This window comes from Dreissena polymorpha, chromosome 1, assembly GCF_020536995.1.
Source record: "Dreissena polymorpha isolate Duluth1 chromosome 1, UMN_Dpol_1.0, whole genome shotgun sequence".
Lineage (NCBI taxonomy): Eukaryota > Metazoa > Mollusca > Bivalvia > Myida > Dreissenidae > Dreissena > Dreissena polymorpha.
Genome location: NC_068355.1, coordinates 11,968,381 through 11,986,207, shown reverse-complemented (window position 1 = coordinate 11,986,207; position 17,827 = coordinate 11,968,381). Strand labels below are relative to the sequence as shown.

The 17,827-nt window shown below is 36.3% G+C and overlaps 1 protein-coding gene across 1 annotated transcript; it reads right to left on the bottom strand.

The window, feature by feature from the left end:
• Positions 1-2,186: 2,186 nt before the first annotated feature.
• On the bottom strand, positions 2,187-16,343 carry LOC127871239 (uncharacterized). The gene is made up of 7 exons (XM_052413988.1): positions 15,915-16,343; positions 12,913-13,013; positions 10,292-10,394; positions 9,385-9,662; positions 3,150-3,257; positions 2,633-2,825; positions 2,187-2,271 (listed from the first exon to the last, which is right to left on the bottom strand). Exons 1-7 carry the CDS (start codon positions 16,228-16,230, stop codon positions 2,255-2,257), a joined length of 1,116 nt encoding a protein of 371 aa, XP_052269948.1. The 5' UTR covers positions 16,231-16,343; the 3' UTR covers positions 2,187-2,254.
• Between the last annotated feature and the right edge of the window lie 1,484 nt (positions 16,344-17,827).

Sequence of the window (17,827 nt, the reverse complement as noted above, 5' to 3'; positions counted from 1 at the left end):
TTTGACATACGCGACAATATTGCATATAACTATGGTAACGCAAACATTAACTTATGCCACTGATATTGTAAGTACAACGTCCTGATTTAAATAATATATTTCATGTTATGTATTGATAAATATTGTCTAAAATTACTTGTCAAAATACGGTGAAATTAGTTTTAAAAAATGTGGAATTATTTACACAAGTTTATAACCACCTGTTTTCATTTGAAGCCATTTATAGTTTATTTAATCTCATTCTTATTATGGACACGACGCATCCCTGGGGGATTGATGCCCCCACTTGCCACTTTTGTCTTAAAACTTCGCTTATTTCACCAACAAGCTTTTCATACCAAATGTGTTACTTATGGCCACTTAGTTTTCCATTGGGCTTTGAGGTTATAAGACGTTTGTTGTCATTTTATAGTAAGTTATTTTTGACTTGCGACCTGGCTACCTGCTTTATGGCCAAAATATGGAGGTGAAGAGACATTGTTTTACACACCAAATGCCGTCGCCTCATCGTTTTCGTAAATTATTTCAAAGAAGTGCGACGAATAACAAAAATACAATTAAGTACATGCCAAATTTGACAGTTAAACTCTAAGCGTGACCTTGACCAATAAAGTAGGGAGACAAGTATAACAAGCGATACTTATTGTGGATTGCATTTGTACCAAATTATTTCAAAATCCATGAATGTATAGCAACTATGAGAGAGTCTGTAATTTCAAGCCGTTTTGGCAACATTTGGTGTATGACCTCTAAATGTATCATTGACCTTTGAGATAGGGAGACGGTTGCTAGACGCGATATGTCGACTTGTAATGGATAACATTTGTGAAAAGTTTGTTTATATTAAATATATATTGCACAGCTATGGCTTTGACAATAATCAATAATCGTCTAGCAATTTATGGCCTAATTCGACCATTGACTGCTAAGAGCGACAATCGTCTTTGGGGTTTGGGCGACGGATTATACGCGCGAAACTTAAAAAACAACCTTGTCCGTAGAGTTAAGGAAAACATTTGTACATGCGATACTCCGTCAACTGAAATTGGTAATTTATGGTAAGCTATTATAAAGATTTCATATTGAGGAACAGGTAACGATTGCTGTTTTATGGCCTAATGGCATCTTTAGGTAAGGAGACGCGTCATCATGGTAAATATTTTAAACGGGTATGACTTATACAACACAAATATCAGAATTATACAACAAATATATCCAAATAGTGCATACATATATGACATTTTAAAACATATATATATGAAAATATCGTGCAAAACTATGAAATTATACAACATATATTTGTAATGCCATACATGAATAGGATTAAATTATATATGTATGACTTTATACAACATATATATATATATATATATATATATATATACAGCTATACCAAACAAAAAAGGAAATATAGAACATATATATACAAATATATATACCACATATATGGAAACATTGCATTTTGCAACGTCTGACACGCCATAATGAGGTAAGTTATTTCAAACGGTCATGATAAATGACTATGCTATATTCTGAACAAGATGTTTAATGCCATATTTGACCTCTAAATGCGGACTTGACCTATACTCATTTTATCATGTTTGGGTTCGTCACATATCCATAAGTTTTATGTAGAAAAATATGCACTTACTCAAAATGCGTTTTGACCTGTGCACATAACACCAAGAATTGTATATTTTGTTTTATATAATTGACTTAAGTGTATGTGCAAACACCATAATTAATCTGAGGATTTCAGGTGTATAAACACGCAAAGTTTGTTCATGTACTATTTAAAATATATGTCATTTGAAGTTATTGTTTGCCTTAACAAATTTGAGGTACGGACACAGGTGCTGTGCGCAATGGAAATCACGACGCGGTTATTATGTGTGCAAAAATATTGTGAAATTACGTAAAGAATGATAAAGAATGATAAAGTTATTTCACAAACTGCGACATGCCAAAACATGCGTACCAGTGCGTATGGAGTATTGGATATCGCGCTTGACACGTGGTCTCCACATGGTATTTATTTGTAGCAAAACGTATGCTCGAAATGTTTCCAAATGTCTCCTATAAACCTGACAGCGTCAAGTTTAGCTCGTTTTTAGCGCGACCATCCATCGGATGCTAACATATACAACTGCATGGTGGCAAACCATGGACAAAAATATTATTTCACAATTGCTCTATATTTATTAATATTACAATTATTACAGTTTGGACTCAGAAATACATCAACAGCTGTGCCTTAACCAACAATATGTCCTGTAAATATAAAAGGAAGTTAGTATAAATTTAGGTTTTCTGAATTTCACTCTAATATAAAGTATACTTGCTCAGTTGCGTCGAAATCCCGCTTCATTTGTGTGTTTAAATAAAACATCATACATGTAAAATGTATTTTAGAGATACCGAAGTACATGTATACATTATTTGTGTGTGTATGCGTGTTGAACAGATAAAACAATCAACTTAGGGTTAAGTTTATAAGCTTGATATTTTATAAGCAGAATTATAAAAGCACATCATTGTATAATGGCGTCAATTTACTTCAGGCCATTTGAAGTAATAACCATGGGCAAATATAAAGGTCGAAAAGATGGTTCTTCTACTAATTAATGTTTACCTGTTTGACTGTGGGACGGCCAGTCGCTGCCCCCACCGCTGCTGTACACGCCCCGGAAGTAATGAATACATGGGAGGGCGTAGCCTATGCCGTGATTTGCAAGCTGGTCAAACACTGCGAACATCCCCTGCTCGCTGTGGTCGCCTTGGTGACAGGCTGGGTTGGGAAATAACGTTATTTGGCAGGGCGACTCCTGAAAAAGTTTGGATATATTTCAGAACTTGAAGCGTTAAGTGAAGTTCATAACCATATATACCTGCGCAGATTTAACCAACGTTTTATTTCATACTCGGTTTGTTTGTGCACGTGTTTTATGAATTTAATCAAATGTTTACTGTATTTTGTTTGAAAATGTTGACCCGAAATCAATAGTATAACTTATGTATTCATGCTAAAGTTATTTAAATTGTATTGATGCCTAGAGGAAGGTGGCGGGTCTATCGAAGAGAGCTTTATCATTTTTCATTTCCAAAGCTTTTGTTAAAGCACTTATAGCACTGATTTTCAGTACATTTACCTTGTTTGTATAGACGGTGGTGTATATTTTCTTCCCAGTGGCGAGTGCGTAGCTATAGCCGGCTATTTTCATCCGGTCGGATATCTGAGGAAAGATTGTGTACCCGACCTGCAATAGTTATTTGAGTTAAGTTTATAAAACAGTATGGTTAGAAACACATTTTATGTGACCATTTTAACTATGCTGGTTGATCAGGAAGAGTTGCAGGCTCAGAACCACAAACATTCGTCTACCTTAAATAGGTTTTACATAGAATTATTAGTGACCATTAGATAGCAAACCTAGAGGAATTTATTTGACTCTATACTTTTATATTTATATCAATGGTTATATTTGTACAAGGGGTAAAATTAAAATCTAGGCATATGTTGAAATTGATCGTATATCAATAATCAGAATCGAAAGTCATACAAGTAGGATACCTATTAATCGCAATTGATAACCATCAGTTTGTCAAAAAAAGTATGAATGCTGATAGAGCCGCAAAAAATCAACTTATTTTCCATTTGATTTTGCCATAAATCCTATTGAGAAATCGAATATAACGTTTCACCTAATATAAATACGTCGATTAAAAGATACAGTGTTTAGAAAGAATCTACTTGTTGCTTGTAATCTTCCGGTATCATTCCAAACCGAATGTTAATTGTGTAAGATATACTTAGTTCCTTCTTTTGCAGCCATCTTCTAAATTAATGTTGGTGTATAACAACCTGTATAACGAAGCTAAATAACAGGTAGAACTATATTGCTAAATACAATTATTAAGACATTCGCAACGAAATACCGAACCCAACAACAATCTCCATCATATGAGCCGCTCTCTGTGAAAAGGGAGTTTAATACACATGCGTAAAGTGTCATCCCAGATTAGCCTGTGCAGTCCACACAGACTAATCAGGGACGACACTTTCCGCCTAAACTGTGATTTTTTTGCTAAGAAGAGACTTTCTTAAAACGAAAAATATCATAAAAGCGGCTAGTGTCGTCCCTGATTATCCTGTGCGGACTGCACATGCTAATATGGGACGACATTTTACGTACAAGCTTTAAACCCTCTTTTCACACATCAAGCTCCATATTCAATCGAAATAAACTTGTAACGGGCAGACGGACAACCACTAGTTTACACTCCTGTCGCCTTAATGTTTATCCATAAAATAATATTGCTCTTATGAAACGGAATCAAGACACTTATAATCAAAGCGCTGAAGGCACTGAAGATGTTCGCTATTGCATAATTTAACACGCAATTCATTTTTGAAAATCAATCGCAAGTTTGAAATGAACACACGCCATTCAACTTTATAAAGTGTGTGTCATAGCGCACGGGTCTAGTTTTGTGTGCACTTTTTATCAGCCTTATTATTTCATAGAAATAACTCAGACAAAATAAAAACAACATGCTTTTTGGAAGTTCTGAAAGCATAGAAAGTATGATGAAAATGGTAATGATACCTTAAAATAAAGAAAATTTGCAGTCACCATCATATTAAAGGAATATTTTTTTCTAATATCAAATGACTATCACACAAAGAATATAAATTCATAATGAAAGTTCCGTGTACAAAACTTTTGATTTTTGACACCATATACAAATTCAAAATATACAACAATCTTCGTATCTTGTATATGGAGGAATAAAAGTATATAAACATTGCTGTTTATGCTTTACTTATTACCCGAGCAGTTCACACGGTGTCAACAACGCTAACATAAACATAGGTATAGAGCACTAATGCGCTTTTAGGCGTAGCTGTTTCAGTTTTCATCTTAGTGACTTTTACATAACGCCAACAGACACGCATGAATATTTTCGAATATTTAATAAGCTGATTCGAGATACAACCTCTGAATTTTTGCTACATCACTGCGTATGTGCTCAATTCAAAGGATGTAGCACTGTTCAGTGTAAGGAATTCCGGACTACACACTGTATGCTCAAACGACACAAAATGTGGCCCTGTTACAATTACGCGTTACAATCCATCTCGCAGAATTTCACTTTCGCCTCCAAGATGAGAAAACAATCATTAGCGAAATAGTATAGTGTCACGACAAGAGAAAATCGTTTAATTATCATACCACAATGTTTGCCGTACTTGGTCAGCACGTCTGGAAATCATTCCTTAATGTGTGGATAGGCTGCCATTATTAACAAGTTTGCTATTTTCAATTCAATTTTGTATCAAAAAGCATTGTTCTGAAATGTGGCATTTTCAATTCGCAATGAGATTTGTAATGACCCTCGTCATGCGAAAATGGGTCTTATTCCATATGCGCCCATCATATAAATAGCCCACTCAGCTATCTCTCCTTCTGGTAAGGAGAAACATAACATATTGAGTGATTTTAAAGCGAACAGCATCGCCTATGGCCTGACTGCGCAAAAGCACATGTTGGGTTTAACAAACGCTTGCCGAAACGCATAAGACCCATTTTCGCATGACGGCGCTATTGACGTGTGATTTAAATGTGTCGAAAGAAAACTGCGTTTATATAAAATATAAACATACGATATATTTCGATAGTGAAGAAAGATACTCATAACAAGGCATATGAGGACACATATGAAGTGCTCTACCGTAGTATACATTTTATTTACTCACACTAATGTGTGGTTTGACAATGCTAACACACATTTCATGCGGTGAATATGCAGCTTACAAGTGAAAAACACAACACAAAAGTTTAACTTTTGTTTAATTGTATTTAATTATTTAGAAAAGTAAATTGCTAATTTTATTTCAAAGTCAGCGTATACGCCGACTACATTTTTAAAAGACATTTATTGTTATAAATATATTTAATATAATATATTAAGTTGTTTTCGGTTTTAGCGATTAAAAAGCATTTTCGAGGTTGCCTATAGTATGCCTGTAGTAATTGATGAACTCATATCCAACTGTCTATGTATTGAGAACTGTGAATAAAACAAGCTTAACCTTCTACTAACCTTCTACTATTGCATTCGTATTATTATTATAAATTGTTTGTTATATTCGGGTTTAGCAATAATGAAACTTTTTTTGTCTATCGTATTGCTGAAGTTATTGTTGAACTTATGTTCAACGTTTTATTAATTGAGAATATAAATAAGCGTCAACTTTTTCCCGAATCTCTCAATTTACGACCTGCACTACGTCATTGAGTTGTATGCGAGAGCGTAACCTATTGCGTTGTTATAACCCGTAAACTTTCCTTTGTTTATCGACAGGCGCATCTATTAATAGCCTCATATCATGAATGCCAAAACAACCGGGAAAAAGAACCACGTGACCAAATAGGACGCAAAACGCAAATACCATGCGACTACGACTTTTATTATGTAAGAACGCTCCGCAAATCCTTTGAAGTCGGAGCCTTGTGATTGCTATTACGTAAATAATTGACCTCTAACTGAAGTAAGCTAAAGACGCAGCACCTAATTGACCCATTCCTTCTATGTGCGAAGGCAGATTGAATTTTACTAATGTATGGTTTGCCTATTATAACACACATTATAATGCGGTAAATATGCGACTAACAAGTAAAAAACACTATAATTAAACTTTTGTTTTGAATTAAGTTATTTAGAAAACATTATTCCAAACCTTATTTCAAAACAGCAAGACTACATTTTTTAGAGAATATTATTGTTATATTTAAATGTTTTTTAACAATTTCAGCGATAATGAAACATTGTTGTATGTTGTCTATCGTATCCCAGTAATAATTGTTGAACTCGTGGTCAACGTATTATTAATTGAGACCTGTGAATATAAACAAGCGTAACCTTATACTACTGCGTTATTCTCACACGGACTCCCCTTTGTTTATCGCCAGCCTCAGATTTATGAATGAGCTGAGCGAAAATACTACGTCACGCACACGCAGCAGAAAGTGAACTATTTTAATCATTCATAAACAATCTCCTCCGCGACACGTACAATACAATCATTGTTTATTGATTCTTTTCTATAAAACACCGTTCGAATATATTGAATGTAACACGATATTAATATAATGTTTCCATTTGTGAATACACATAATTGAAGAACTCAAACCTCTTGCATAAATTATACAACTCTTTCTTGCGCGGATACGCAACGGGTATTGGGTTGATCATACCTAGGCCGTATCGACCTGAATTTCACACTAAGCACTTTAGACGGGCGCTAAAGCGCCCATCTAAAAAGATACCAAGCTTGGATTTTGTATTCTGCATCAAAGGTTGAACATTTGTATTTGCATAACGCTATCATTTCCTAGCGACCAAGCATCAATCGTCCGCACAAACATAACATGACAACTTTCCTTTGATGCGTCACTTTTATTAACTGCTATCTTTCACATGTTACTCGTTTTTAGAAAAAAAACACTACTAATGCATATCTTCTATTATCTGCTACACATTTCAGTTGCAACGTATTCGTCACTTAAACTTGTCGTGAGATCTTTGAATAGAAAATGCGAAAGGTGCGTAAGGTTTTTAATCAAATATCGAATAAATATGAGCCGCGCTCTGTGAAAAGGGGGTTAAATGAATGTGCGTAAAGTGTCGTCCCAGATAAGCCTTTGCAATCCGCACAAGCTAATAAGGGACGACATTTTCCGGCTAAACTCGATTTTTGTTAAGAAGAGACTTTCTTGAAACGAACAATACCATAAATCACATCCATTAAACCTTTATCCATGGCTCGTATGTATTAACCCATTTATGCCTGGCGTCTAGAAAAAAGGCCTTGGCAAACAGCGTAGACACAGATGAGACGCCGCATAAAGCGGCGTCTCATCATGGTCTACGCTGTTTGCTTAAAGGAATTTCTGTAGGAAATATTCAAAATATAGAAATGAATATACAAAACATCCCTAATTTTGGAAATAAATTTATCCAATTTAGAAGGATGGGAGATTCCACTAGGCTTAAATGGGTTAATTTAATGAACTAGAAACACTGTACGTTAAATGTTTAATGAGTACGCCGCGCACTTTAGTAAAACCGTCGGCCATGCAGTTTGAAAAAGTACTATCAATGAAGGCAATTATAGTTCGTGTCCTTTTGTAATTTATGTCTGTCCTTTCTTTGAACTGATTAAAAGATAGTATAGATAACAAGTAGATAGTGTACTTCAGGACGGTATAGCACGGCCGTTTATTACTGACACCAGCTCTTCAGAGATGCAAAAATAAACGAGCAAATGATACGTCCGATGCTGCGTTCAATACTTGGGAGTGTTACATAAACTATCGACAAATTTAGCTAATGAGTAGGTTTTAAAATGTTTAACCCATTTATGCCTAGCGTCTAGTAAAAAGACATTGGCAAACAGCGTAGACCCAGATGAGACGCCGCGTGATGTCTGCCAAGGCCTTTTTCTAGACGCTAGGCATAAATGGGTTAAGTATTTGCAGTGTCGTTGTTTAAAAAATGAGCGCAAAATGGTCAACACTTGGTACGCCAATACAGACATTAAAACCCACACATACCAACTTGACACAAATAATCAGCTGCGAAAGCTTTTTACATCTGGCCTTCAGGTGTGAACATGACCTTTACTACATGTACATAGCAACGGACATGGCGCGAAATGCTAGTTTGTAACAAGCAATATTTTCAGAAATGACTAAAAAGCCCTTAAAGCAATTAATAAGTTTTGAAGATGAACACAAATAGGGATATATTATCCTTGACCATGAATTGTGAACTTCAACCAGAGACAAATTGTCTTGCCAAGAGAAGCAGTCAATTTTAAGTGTTCCTTAAATCCTTCCAGATATTAGGAAATGTTAGATCGGACATCAAACGTAATATATAATTTAATTTGATTAATTTTCATACATGTCTCTACAGAATGACATTGGCTTTAGTTTGAAGCCAGCCAGTTCTTTTGCGCAAGAAACCATCTCTTAATGTAATCGAGTATTTCCAAATCAACCTATTATTGGGGACATTTCTTATTTTGACAATATTCGTCACAGACGGACAAGTCGACGGACCGACAGAACAACACGATTCTTATATAGCCCACATCCCGTTCCTACTGTTTGTGTGGGTAAAAATAGTGCTATTCACGGAAGTATGCACGTGTGTACGATTTGAAAAAGAACGTTGTATGATAGATATGGTAGAATTAAGGCCGACATGTGTGTGCGTGAAGCGTAAAATTTGTTGCTACAGTAACCAGGCATTATTTAAAGCAAACCTTTACACACATCATCAGAATAATTACACACTGTATTTCAACCAGCTTACCTGAACGTCAGTGCTATCAAAAATGTCGATCATATGATGGCTGACGTCATATGTGTGACCGTTCCACGTGATGTTACTAGGCGCCCCATGACATTGACCCCAGTGCCAGCTCATTGAGTAGTGCGTTAAAAGCCGCCCGTGTGTCTGTTTTCCGGCTTCGCTCGTTATTTCCCGTAAGCGTTCCAGGTACAGTATGCGTTCCGCGTCTGATCCGCACTTTATTCCGGCGTATGCCTCGTTATTGATTGCGACGCCGTCGAAGCGCTCGCTTATGTTTCCTTATGAAATACATATGAAGAGTTATCATTTGGTTTTTATCATCATCCTTATATTGAAAAATAAAATTTTAGGAAACCCAATAATTTAACGATAATGTATAAACTGTAATGATTTTATCACAAAATCGAGAGAAGTTTTTGTTTTGAAAACTCTATTTAATCATCAGATTATATCAACTGAAGTCTAAATGAAACGTTAGTTTGAACTAAACGTTGTATAGTTTAACATGAAATAGTGTTTAAAGTACCACGAAAATAAATATGTTAAGGCGAAATGCATTATGGGGGGCTTAAATGTCCGCCACAAAAAAAAACAGAGTTGTCGTTCCATGCTCTCACATACAATCGCTGCCATCACAAAAAATCCTACCAGATTTTATGTTGAGTGTTTAAGTATTATACTATGAAAAGAAGTTTCATTTTCTTTTGTATTTTGAAAAAGTGTATACGGTTCACGAGAAAAAATAAATTACCTTTATTTTAAAAATAAAAAATAACACCGGCAAAGTATTGTACCACGTGGCTCGGCTATCACCACGTGGTTGGTTATGAAGGCATGGATTTGATTTAGCTATGCTTGTTCAAGTCAAATCTCTGCGCGGAGGTTGCGCTTAAGACTATAGACTTACTTGCACATTGGTCATTGTAGTAGACGATGTACTGTACCAGCTGTCTCTCTGTGACTTCTATATCACTTACAGCGTACAGCCCGTATATCTTCAGATTGGGAACCTAGCAAAGCAGGTAGACGTATCAAATCGGTAACCACCAAAAACTGTTAAAAATGTCATACATAAACATACCATCTATCAGTTTTACCATATTTGTATTTTTTATCAAGAGTACATGGATTTCTCCGATATGCCTATCGCACCAGAAGACCCTTTACTTGTGATATTTGGGATCGTGCGAGATACAGGAGGCGTCCATAGGTCTTTTACAGCCAGATTGGAAGGGCGTTGTCAACCAAACCTAGGAAACGTATAATTATTAATTTAAAGTTTAGCGGGCCATTGAAGTTCAGAAACCTGGCGCCAGTGTATTTCAACTAGAATCCGCTCAATTGTTCTTTTTAAAGAGGCGTCCAATATTTGTACGGCGATATTGCTGGTGGGTGAAACAGATGCTTCTGATACCTTCTGTTTCGATAACAATTATTGAAGACAAATACAAAATGAACTAGAAATGGCGCGGCAGAGGCCGACGCGTATCCCCACGCCGAATGTTTGACCTAGGTGTGCCCCAGGGTTGGTAATGGGGCCATGCATAGCTGAGATTGACCGTATTGTCATAAGAGAAGTTCATCATCAATTAGAAGTGAATTGGTGTAGAAATGAAGAAGTTATAGTAAAAGGCAATTTTGGGTGGGTGTGACATATGTGGGCAGGGCGCCCCAGGGTTGGTAATTGTGCCATGCATAGTTGAGATTTACCGTATTGTCATAAGAGAAGTTCAGTATCAATTTGAAGTGAATCGGTGTAGAAATGAAGAAATTATAGTAAAGGCAATTTTGGGTGGGTGTGGTCTATGTGGGCGGGGCCCCAGGGTTGGTTATGGGGCCATGCATAGTTGAGATTGACCCTAATGTCATAAGAGAAGTTCAGTATCAATTTGAAGTGAATCCGTGTAGAAATGAACACATTATAGTAAATTGATTTTTTTGGTGGGTGTGGCCTATGTGGGCGGGCGCCCCAGGGTTGGGATTGGGGCCATGCATAGTTGAGATTGACCCTAATGTCATAACAAAAGTTCAGTATCAATTTGAAGTGAATCCGTGTAGAAATGAAAAAATTATAGTAAATGGAAATTTTTGGTGGGTGTGGCCTATGTGGGCGGGGCGCCCCAGGGTTGGGAATGGGGCCATGCATGGTTGAGATTGACCGTATTGTCATAAGAGAGGTCCAGTATCAATTTGAAGTGAATCGGTGTAGAAATAAAGAAGTAAATGTAAAATAACCTAAAAAAATGAGTGATAATTTCTGACGCGGCCCCACCCCAACCGCTATAACTTTTGACCCAGGGGTCAGATCAAAATTCCAAATAGTGCAGGGTCGCACATATGCTCATAGCTACCATGTGTGTAAGTTTCAAGGTTCTAGTGCTTTTAGTGTAGGAGGAGATAGTGGCCAGGACGGACGGACAGACAGACAGACAGACAGACGGACGGACGGACGGACGGCGGAGATAACCACAATATCCCTACCTTTTTTTCAAAAAGCGTGGGGATAACAATCCATAATGCACTAATTGAGATGGTATTACTATTATGAGATAACGTTCCATACTGCTGAAGCTAATAATGATTAATATTGTAAATATAAGTATACATGTAGTTGTAAAGTATTATTAATGGATTGATGTTAAATACAACAATGACGTTTATGACTTCTACTTTTTCTACTTCTTCTACTTCTTCTACTTCGTACTTCATACAGTCAATAGCTGACTATAACAGAAAGGCCTATTATAGGCAGATATGGACACTGTCGAGACTTTATAAGAAGTGTGATGATACGCTCGGTTGTGAGTGTGATGATGATGCGTATTATAATGATGATGATGATGATGATGATTATGATGATGATGATGATGATGATGATGATAATGATCACCATGAAGATCTAGATGATGATGATCACGATAATGATGATTATGGTGGGGTGGTGGTAGTGATGATGATGGTGGTGGTGGTGATGATGATGATGGTGGGATGGGGGTGATGATGGTGGGGGTGGTGGTGGTGATGATGATGATGGTGGTGGTGGTAGTGATGATGATAATGATGGTGGAGCTGGGGATGATGATGAATGTTGGGGTGGTGATGGTGATGATGATGATGGTGAGGGTGGTGGTGGTGATGATGATGATGGAGGGGAAGGTGGTGATGATGGTGGGGGTGGTGGTGGTGATGATGATAGTAATGGTGGTGGTAATGTTGATGATGTTGGTGGTGGTGATGATGATGATGATGGTGGGGGTGGGGGTAATGGTGGTTTGGGTGATGCTGATGATGATGATGATGATGGTGGTGATAATGATGATGATGATGATGATCATGATCATGATAATGATGATCATGATGATGATCACGATGATTATTTCGATAATGAGGATCACGATGATGATTATCACGATGATGATGAATGATGATGATGATTATGATGACAGCGCGACGATGAGTATGATAGTGTTGACGACGATGAAGATGGCAATCATGATTGATAACATACAAGTTACTAACTGCCCATACCTTTGCATGTCCCTCGCTCAACATAGTGCGAACTGTGGCGATCTCCGCGGTTGAGCAGTCGCCAGATTCCTTTGCACGCTGTAGGTTGCGGTGCACGTCACCACGGAGTGTATATTGACAGGAGATGAATCGAGTATTTGACCCTTACTTTAGTAAATTCAATCTTATGCAAAAACTATTCATCCGATTTTATTGGTTTATACGTTATCTTGTTGCTTATTAATTCCTCTTTCAAAAAAATATAACTTTTAGTATATTCCTGTTGTTATTAATGGATTTATAGCGAGTTAAACACAAGAAATACAAATTTTATGTTTTACCACCGCGCGTTTTAACGTGTCGTGGCTATCGATCTTTTACGATTAGCGTACAGCGAAGCGCCGAGGTTATACATTTTGATGTACCCACTCACGTCTTTTGTTAAATTATAGTTTCATTTCTCGGCCGATTTTGACAAATTACATATCATTAGAAAGCTTACGTTACGCAGTAAACAGATATATCAATATATATTAAGTTTTTCTTCTGATTTCGACAGCCCGGCGAGTTATAACTTTAACTTTTGCAAATATCATACCGTTTTGGAGTTTTAGAATCTAGATTTACGGTTGACATGTTCGTACTTAATACCAATTTGTAGCGTTTATATTTGGAGTTCAGTTTTAAAAATTACATCTTGCTTAGGAGAAAAGAATTCTGTATACGATAGAAAAAAAATTTGTTTAAAAACCAAAGTAATTAAGGAATGAAGGCGGGAAAATGTAGCGCGCGTTCCTAACGCACTGAACTGATGCTACGGTCTTGGCGATTATGCTTTTGTTTAGAAATCGGCCATTGAATTTCTTTTGCCATCTTATTATATTTTTTATGGAATATATTGTAGTATTTTGTTCACGAAACATATCAATAAAGCTTATTATAAATGAATCTTAATAAATTAACGATTTCAGCTCTTGTTTATAACACAGAAAGGTTGTAAAATTTATGATGAAACAGCGTATATAGCGGACCCTCTCGATATTATTCGGCTTTGCATGCATACTTGAAATAAAATGGGTGTCAAAAACATTCATCGTTTGCTGTTTATTATCAACAAGGTAATTATGTATAATTATTTGAAATGTTATTTACCTTAAATTATCAATTTATTAAAGATTCTTGAAAATCACGGTCCGTGTTACGCGGGTCATTTCGTATTTTGACATCAGGGCATCATGTCCAACTATTGAAAATCAGATTTTTTCACCGGGACGATGACGGCTTGGATTTAGACAGGCAGACAGATAGTTTATTCAGACTTAAACAACAGTACATCGTCTTCAACTCAAATATATAAATTATTTTTAGACGAATTGTTAGGTGATTACACATATAGCAGTGATGATTCTGAGAATGTTGCCATGTTTCTTATCCGTGTATTCTAGAGTCCATGGTTTGAGCATTTTTATCGCGGTGTTCAAAAAAAGATATCTCAATAATCTTGTTTATTGATAGATCTGTGGTTTTATTGCCCCTGTGTTCAGCACAAACCAATTATCTCGTTATGATCAGATACTGTGCCGACCAATACTAAATAACACTATGGTGTCATACGCCACAGCAGGGACCTATACTTGTATATTGGTCCCTAACCACAGGTGGCAATGTCTGGTCAGATTACACTTTTTATGATACCTCCATGTCTTCTCGTGGTATTAGTGGTCATTTCTTGGAGTAATGTAACGCCCAATACTCAATTTTGCGTTTATGAGATATGTAGCGTATTGAAAACATTTATAGTCATCTGCCCATACAGATTGCCATAAACTAAATACTGTATAGATGTCAGCCAGCTAAATCACAATAATTATAAGTGCTTAATACCTATACATGTACATTTTAAACATTTAAAAAATCTAATACTTAACATTTGACGTATTTAGCGGGTACCGGTAAAAAAACTCCGTCATTTCGTAGTCCTATAAAGAGTGTATGAATAATCTTTCCGAAAAATACAAATAATACAGTGTTTTAATTTAGAATTCTATATATTTATAACTCTGTTAACTTATAAAGATATTTCAATATACATGCATAGACAGTTGACCGTGATTTTCAAGAATCTTTAAATAATTTTAATTAATTTATAATTTATGGTTAATAACCTTTCATATAATTTTACATAATTACCTTTTTGATAATAAACAACAAACGATGAATGTTTCGACACCCATTATATTTGAAGTATGCAAAGCCGAAAAATATCAAGAGGGTCCGCTATACATTTGTATACGCTGTTTCATCATAAAATTAACACCCTTTCTGTGTTATAATCAAGAGCTGAAATCGTAAATTTATTAAGCTTCATTAATACTTAGCTTTATGGATATGTCTCTAGAACAAAATATTTCAATATATTTCATAAAAAATATAATAATCATGGCAAAGGAAATTCAATGGCCGGTATCTAAACAAAAGCATAATCGCCAAGACCGTAGCATCAGTTCAGAGCGTTAGGAACGCGCGCTACATTTTCCCGCCTTCATTCCTTAATTACTTTAGTTTTTAAACATTTTTTTTTTCTATCGTATACAGAATTCTATTCTCCTAAGCAAGATGTTATTTTTAAAACTGAACTCCAAATATAAACGCTACAAATCGGTATAATTTACGAACATGTCAACCGTAAATCTAGATTCTAAAACTCCAAAACGGTATGTTATTTGCAAAAGTTAAAGTTATAACTCGCCGGGCTGCCGAAATCAGAAGAAAAACTCAATATATAATGATATATCTGAAAACTACGTTACGTTAGCTTTCTAATGATATATAATTTGTCAAAATCGGCCTAGAAATGAAACTATAATTTAACAAAATACGTGAGTGAGTACATCAAATTTATAACCTCGGCGCTTCGATAAAAGATCGATAGTTACGACACGGTCACGTGACTTAGACACGACAAGATATTTGGCGTAACGGTCCCGTTTCTTATCCGTGTAATCTAGAATCCGTGACGTCACTGATGAAGACCAGCGACACCTCCCTTCCCGCGACATTACACGTGTTCCAGAGCCACGCACGCTTCGCCTCATTGTTCCACGTGTGCGTGAAGCAGATTCCGTGGGTGTCCCACTCCATGAACTTCGTTCTGGTGCAACCCGAAACCGCGGGATCGAACCCCGTGGTCCATACGTACATGGCGTACTGTTGGCGTACCTGCGCTGCGCGCATTTTATCGCGCGGCGTAGCCTCGCAATGTGAGACCCTGCAGGTGAAAAATATGCCGCATATTGTTAACGTAATGCCGAAAAACAATCTTAATGCATTGGATTCCATTGTTGATCCAATGTCGTATAATCACGTGTGCGATTCACTTATCAGTGTACGGTCTATTAGAATACGTAAGCTTGTTTTATCAATCTTATCATTTGCGCTTGAATGTTCCGGTTTGTACAAGTCGACAAAGATTTATTTGTTTTATATCGATATGATCACAATGATATCCGGTTTAAAGTTGATATATACCAACTAAAACAATATGCGTTTCCGTTATCCGCAGTAATTCGAATTGTGAATCTGTGGCGGAGCCCTTAACAATTTTTACATGTACTGTATGAGAGTGTGTGTGTGTGAGTGAATTCTTGTCTTGCAACAGCATATTTAAAATCATTTTAAAAACATTTCAAGTGACAAAAATACTCGGACCTTTAAATTTAGTCGTATGACTGTAAATAGCATGTTCTCCGAAAAAAAAATCTTGGAAAATATATACAGGCTCATTAAGTAAACGTAAACATCAAAACTGTTCCGGAGAATACACCGGCCAACATTACTCAATAAACACGAAACAAGCCCCGTCACAAAATAAGCAGTATTTACATTAAATCACCATTTGTATGCGAGGTATTAAGCGTTTTTGAAAATTTAATGGAATAAGTGCGTTTTAGTTCATAAATTGAACGAGAATTGCGAATTTTAAAGGAAAAAATGTCAGTGGAAAATAAAAACAAACAAACGGAAACTCGTCGTTAGCGTCTCAAAGCGCACACATCGCGTTGAAAGAAGCCATCAACTCGTTTTCATAGATTATTATTTCTTCTTTGACACAGGATGTAAAAAAGTTCCAGTATTTGACTGATTTTGATTTTTTAGATTAATTTTTTGCACTTGAACGCCCCGACAACGAAAGACAAATGGCTTATAAGGTGTTATTATAAATTGCCTTTTCAAGTATTTCTACGTGAAAGATTGATCTGAAATTAACCATTCACATTGAAAATATGTTAATAATTATCAGGGGGTGCACATTTTTCTCGATTTATTAGTAATTGTTGTCTTATAGATTACATTATACTAAATAATCGAGTCATGTTTTACACTTTAGACTTTTTTCTAGTTTTATTTTTGGAGATATTGATTGGGAAAGCAGAGGTGTTAACTACTAAATCCCATAAATGTTGCATTTGCTTTCGCTCAAAGTTGTCGCGTTTACTTTGAATGATATTATTATCAAATTATATTACATATATTATATATTATATTATATTATATATCTTATTGACAAAGGGCTGGTACAGTAAATTCAAAAACTCTACGGAAACGCTAGCAGTGCAGTACTCCTCAACGGACAGCAGAGGGACATCTTCAGGACATGAGTGGGCGTCCGTCAAGAATGTTTGCTCTCTCCCGTCCTGTTAAACCTTTTCATTAAGAAGATAAGGCAGGGGACCCTCCATTACCACCACATCTCTATCTCCTTCCGTGGAAGACCCATATCCAACTTGAGATTCGCTAAAGACATTGACCTCATGTGTGGCACAAGCAGTGAACTTGAAGATCTCACCAACCGACCTTGTAAAACAGCAAGAGCATACGTGATGGAGGTCAGCACGGAGAAAGCGAAGATAATGGTGAGTAGCACAACCAACACCAG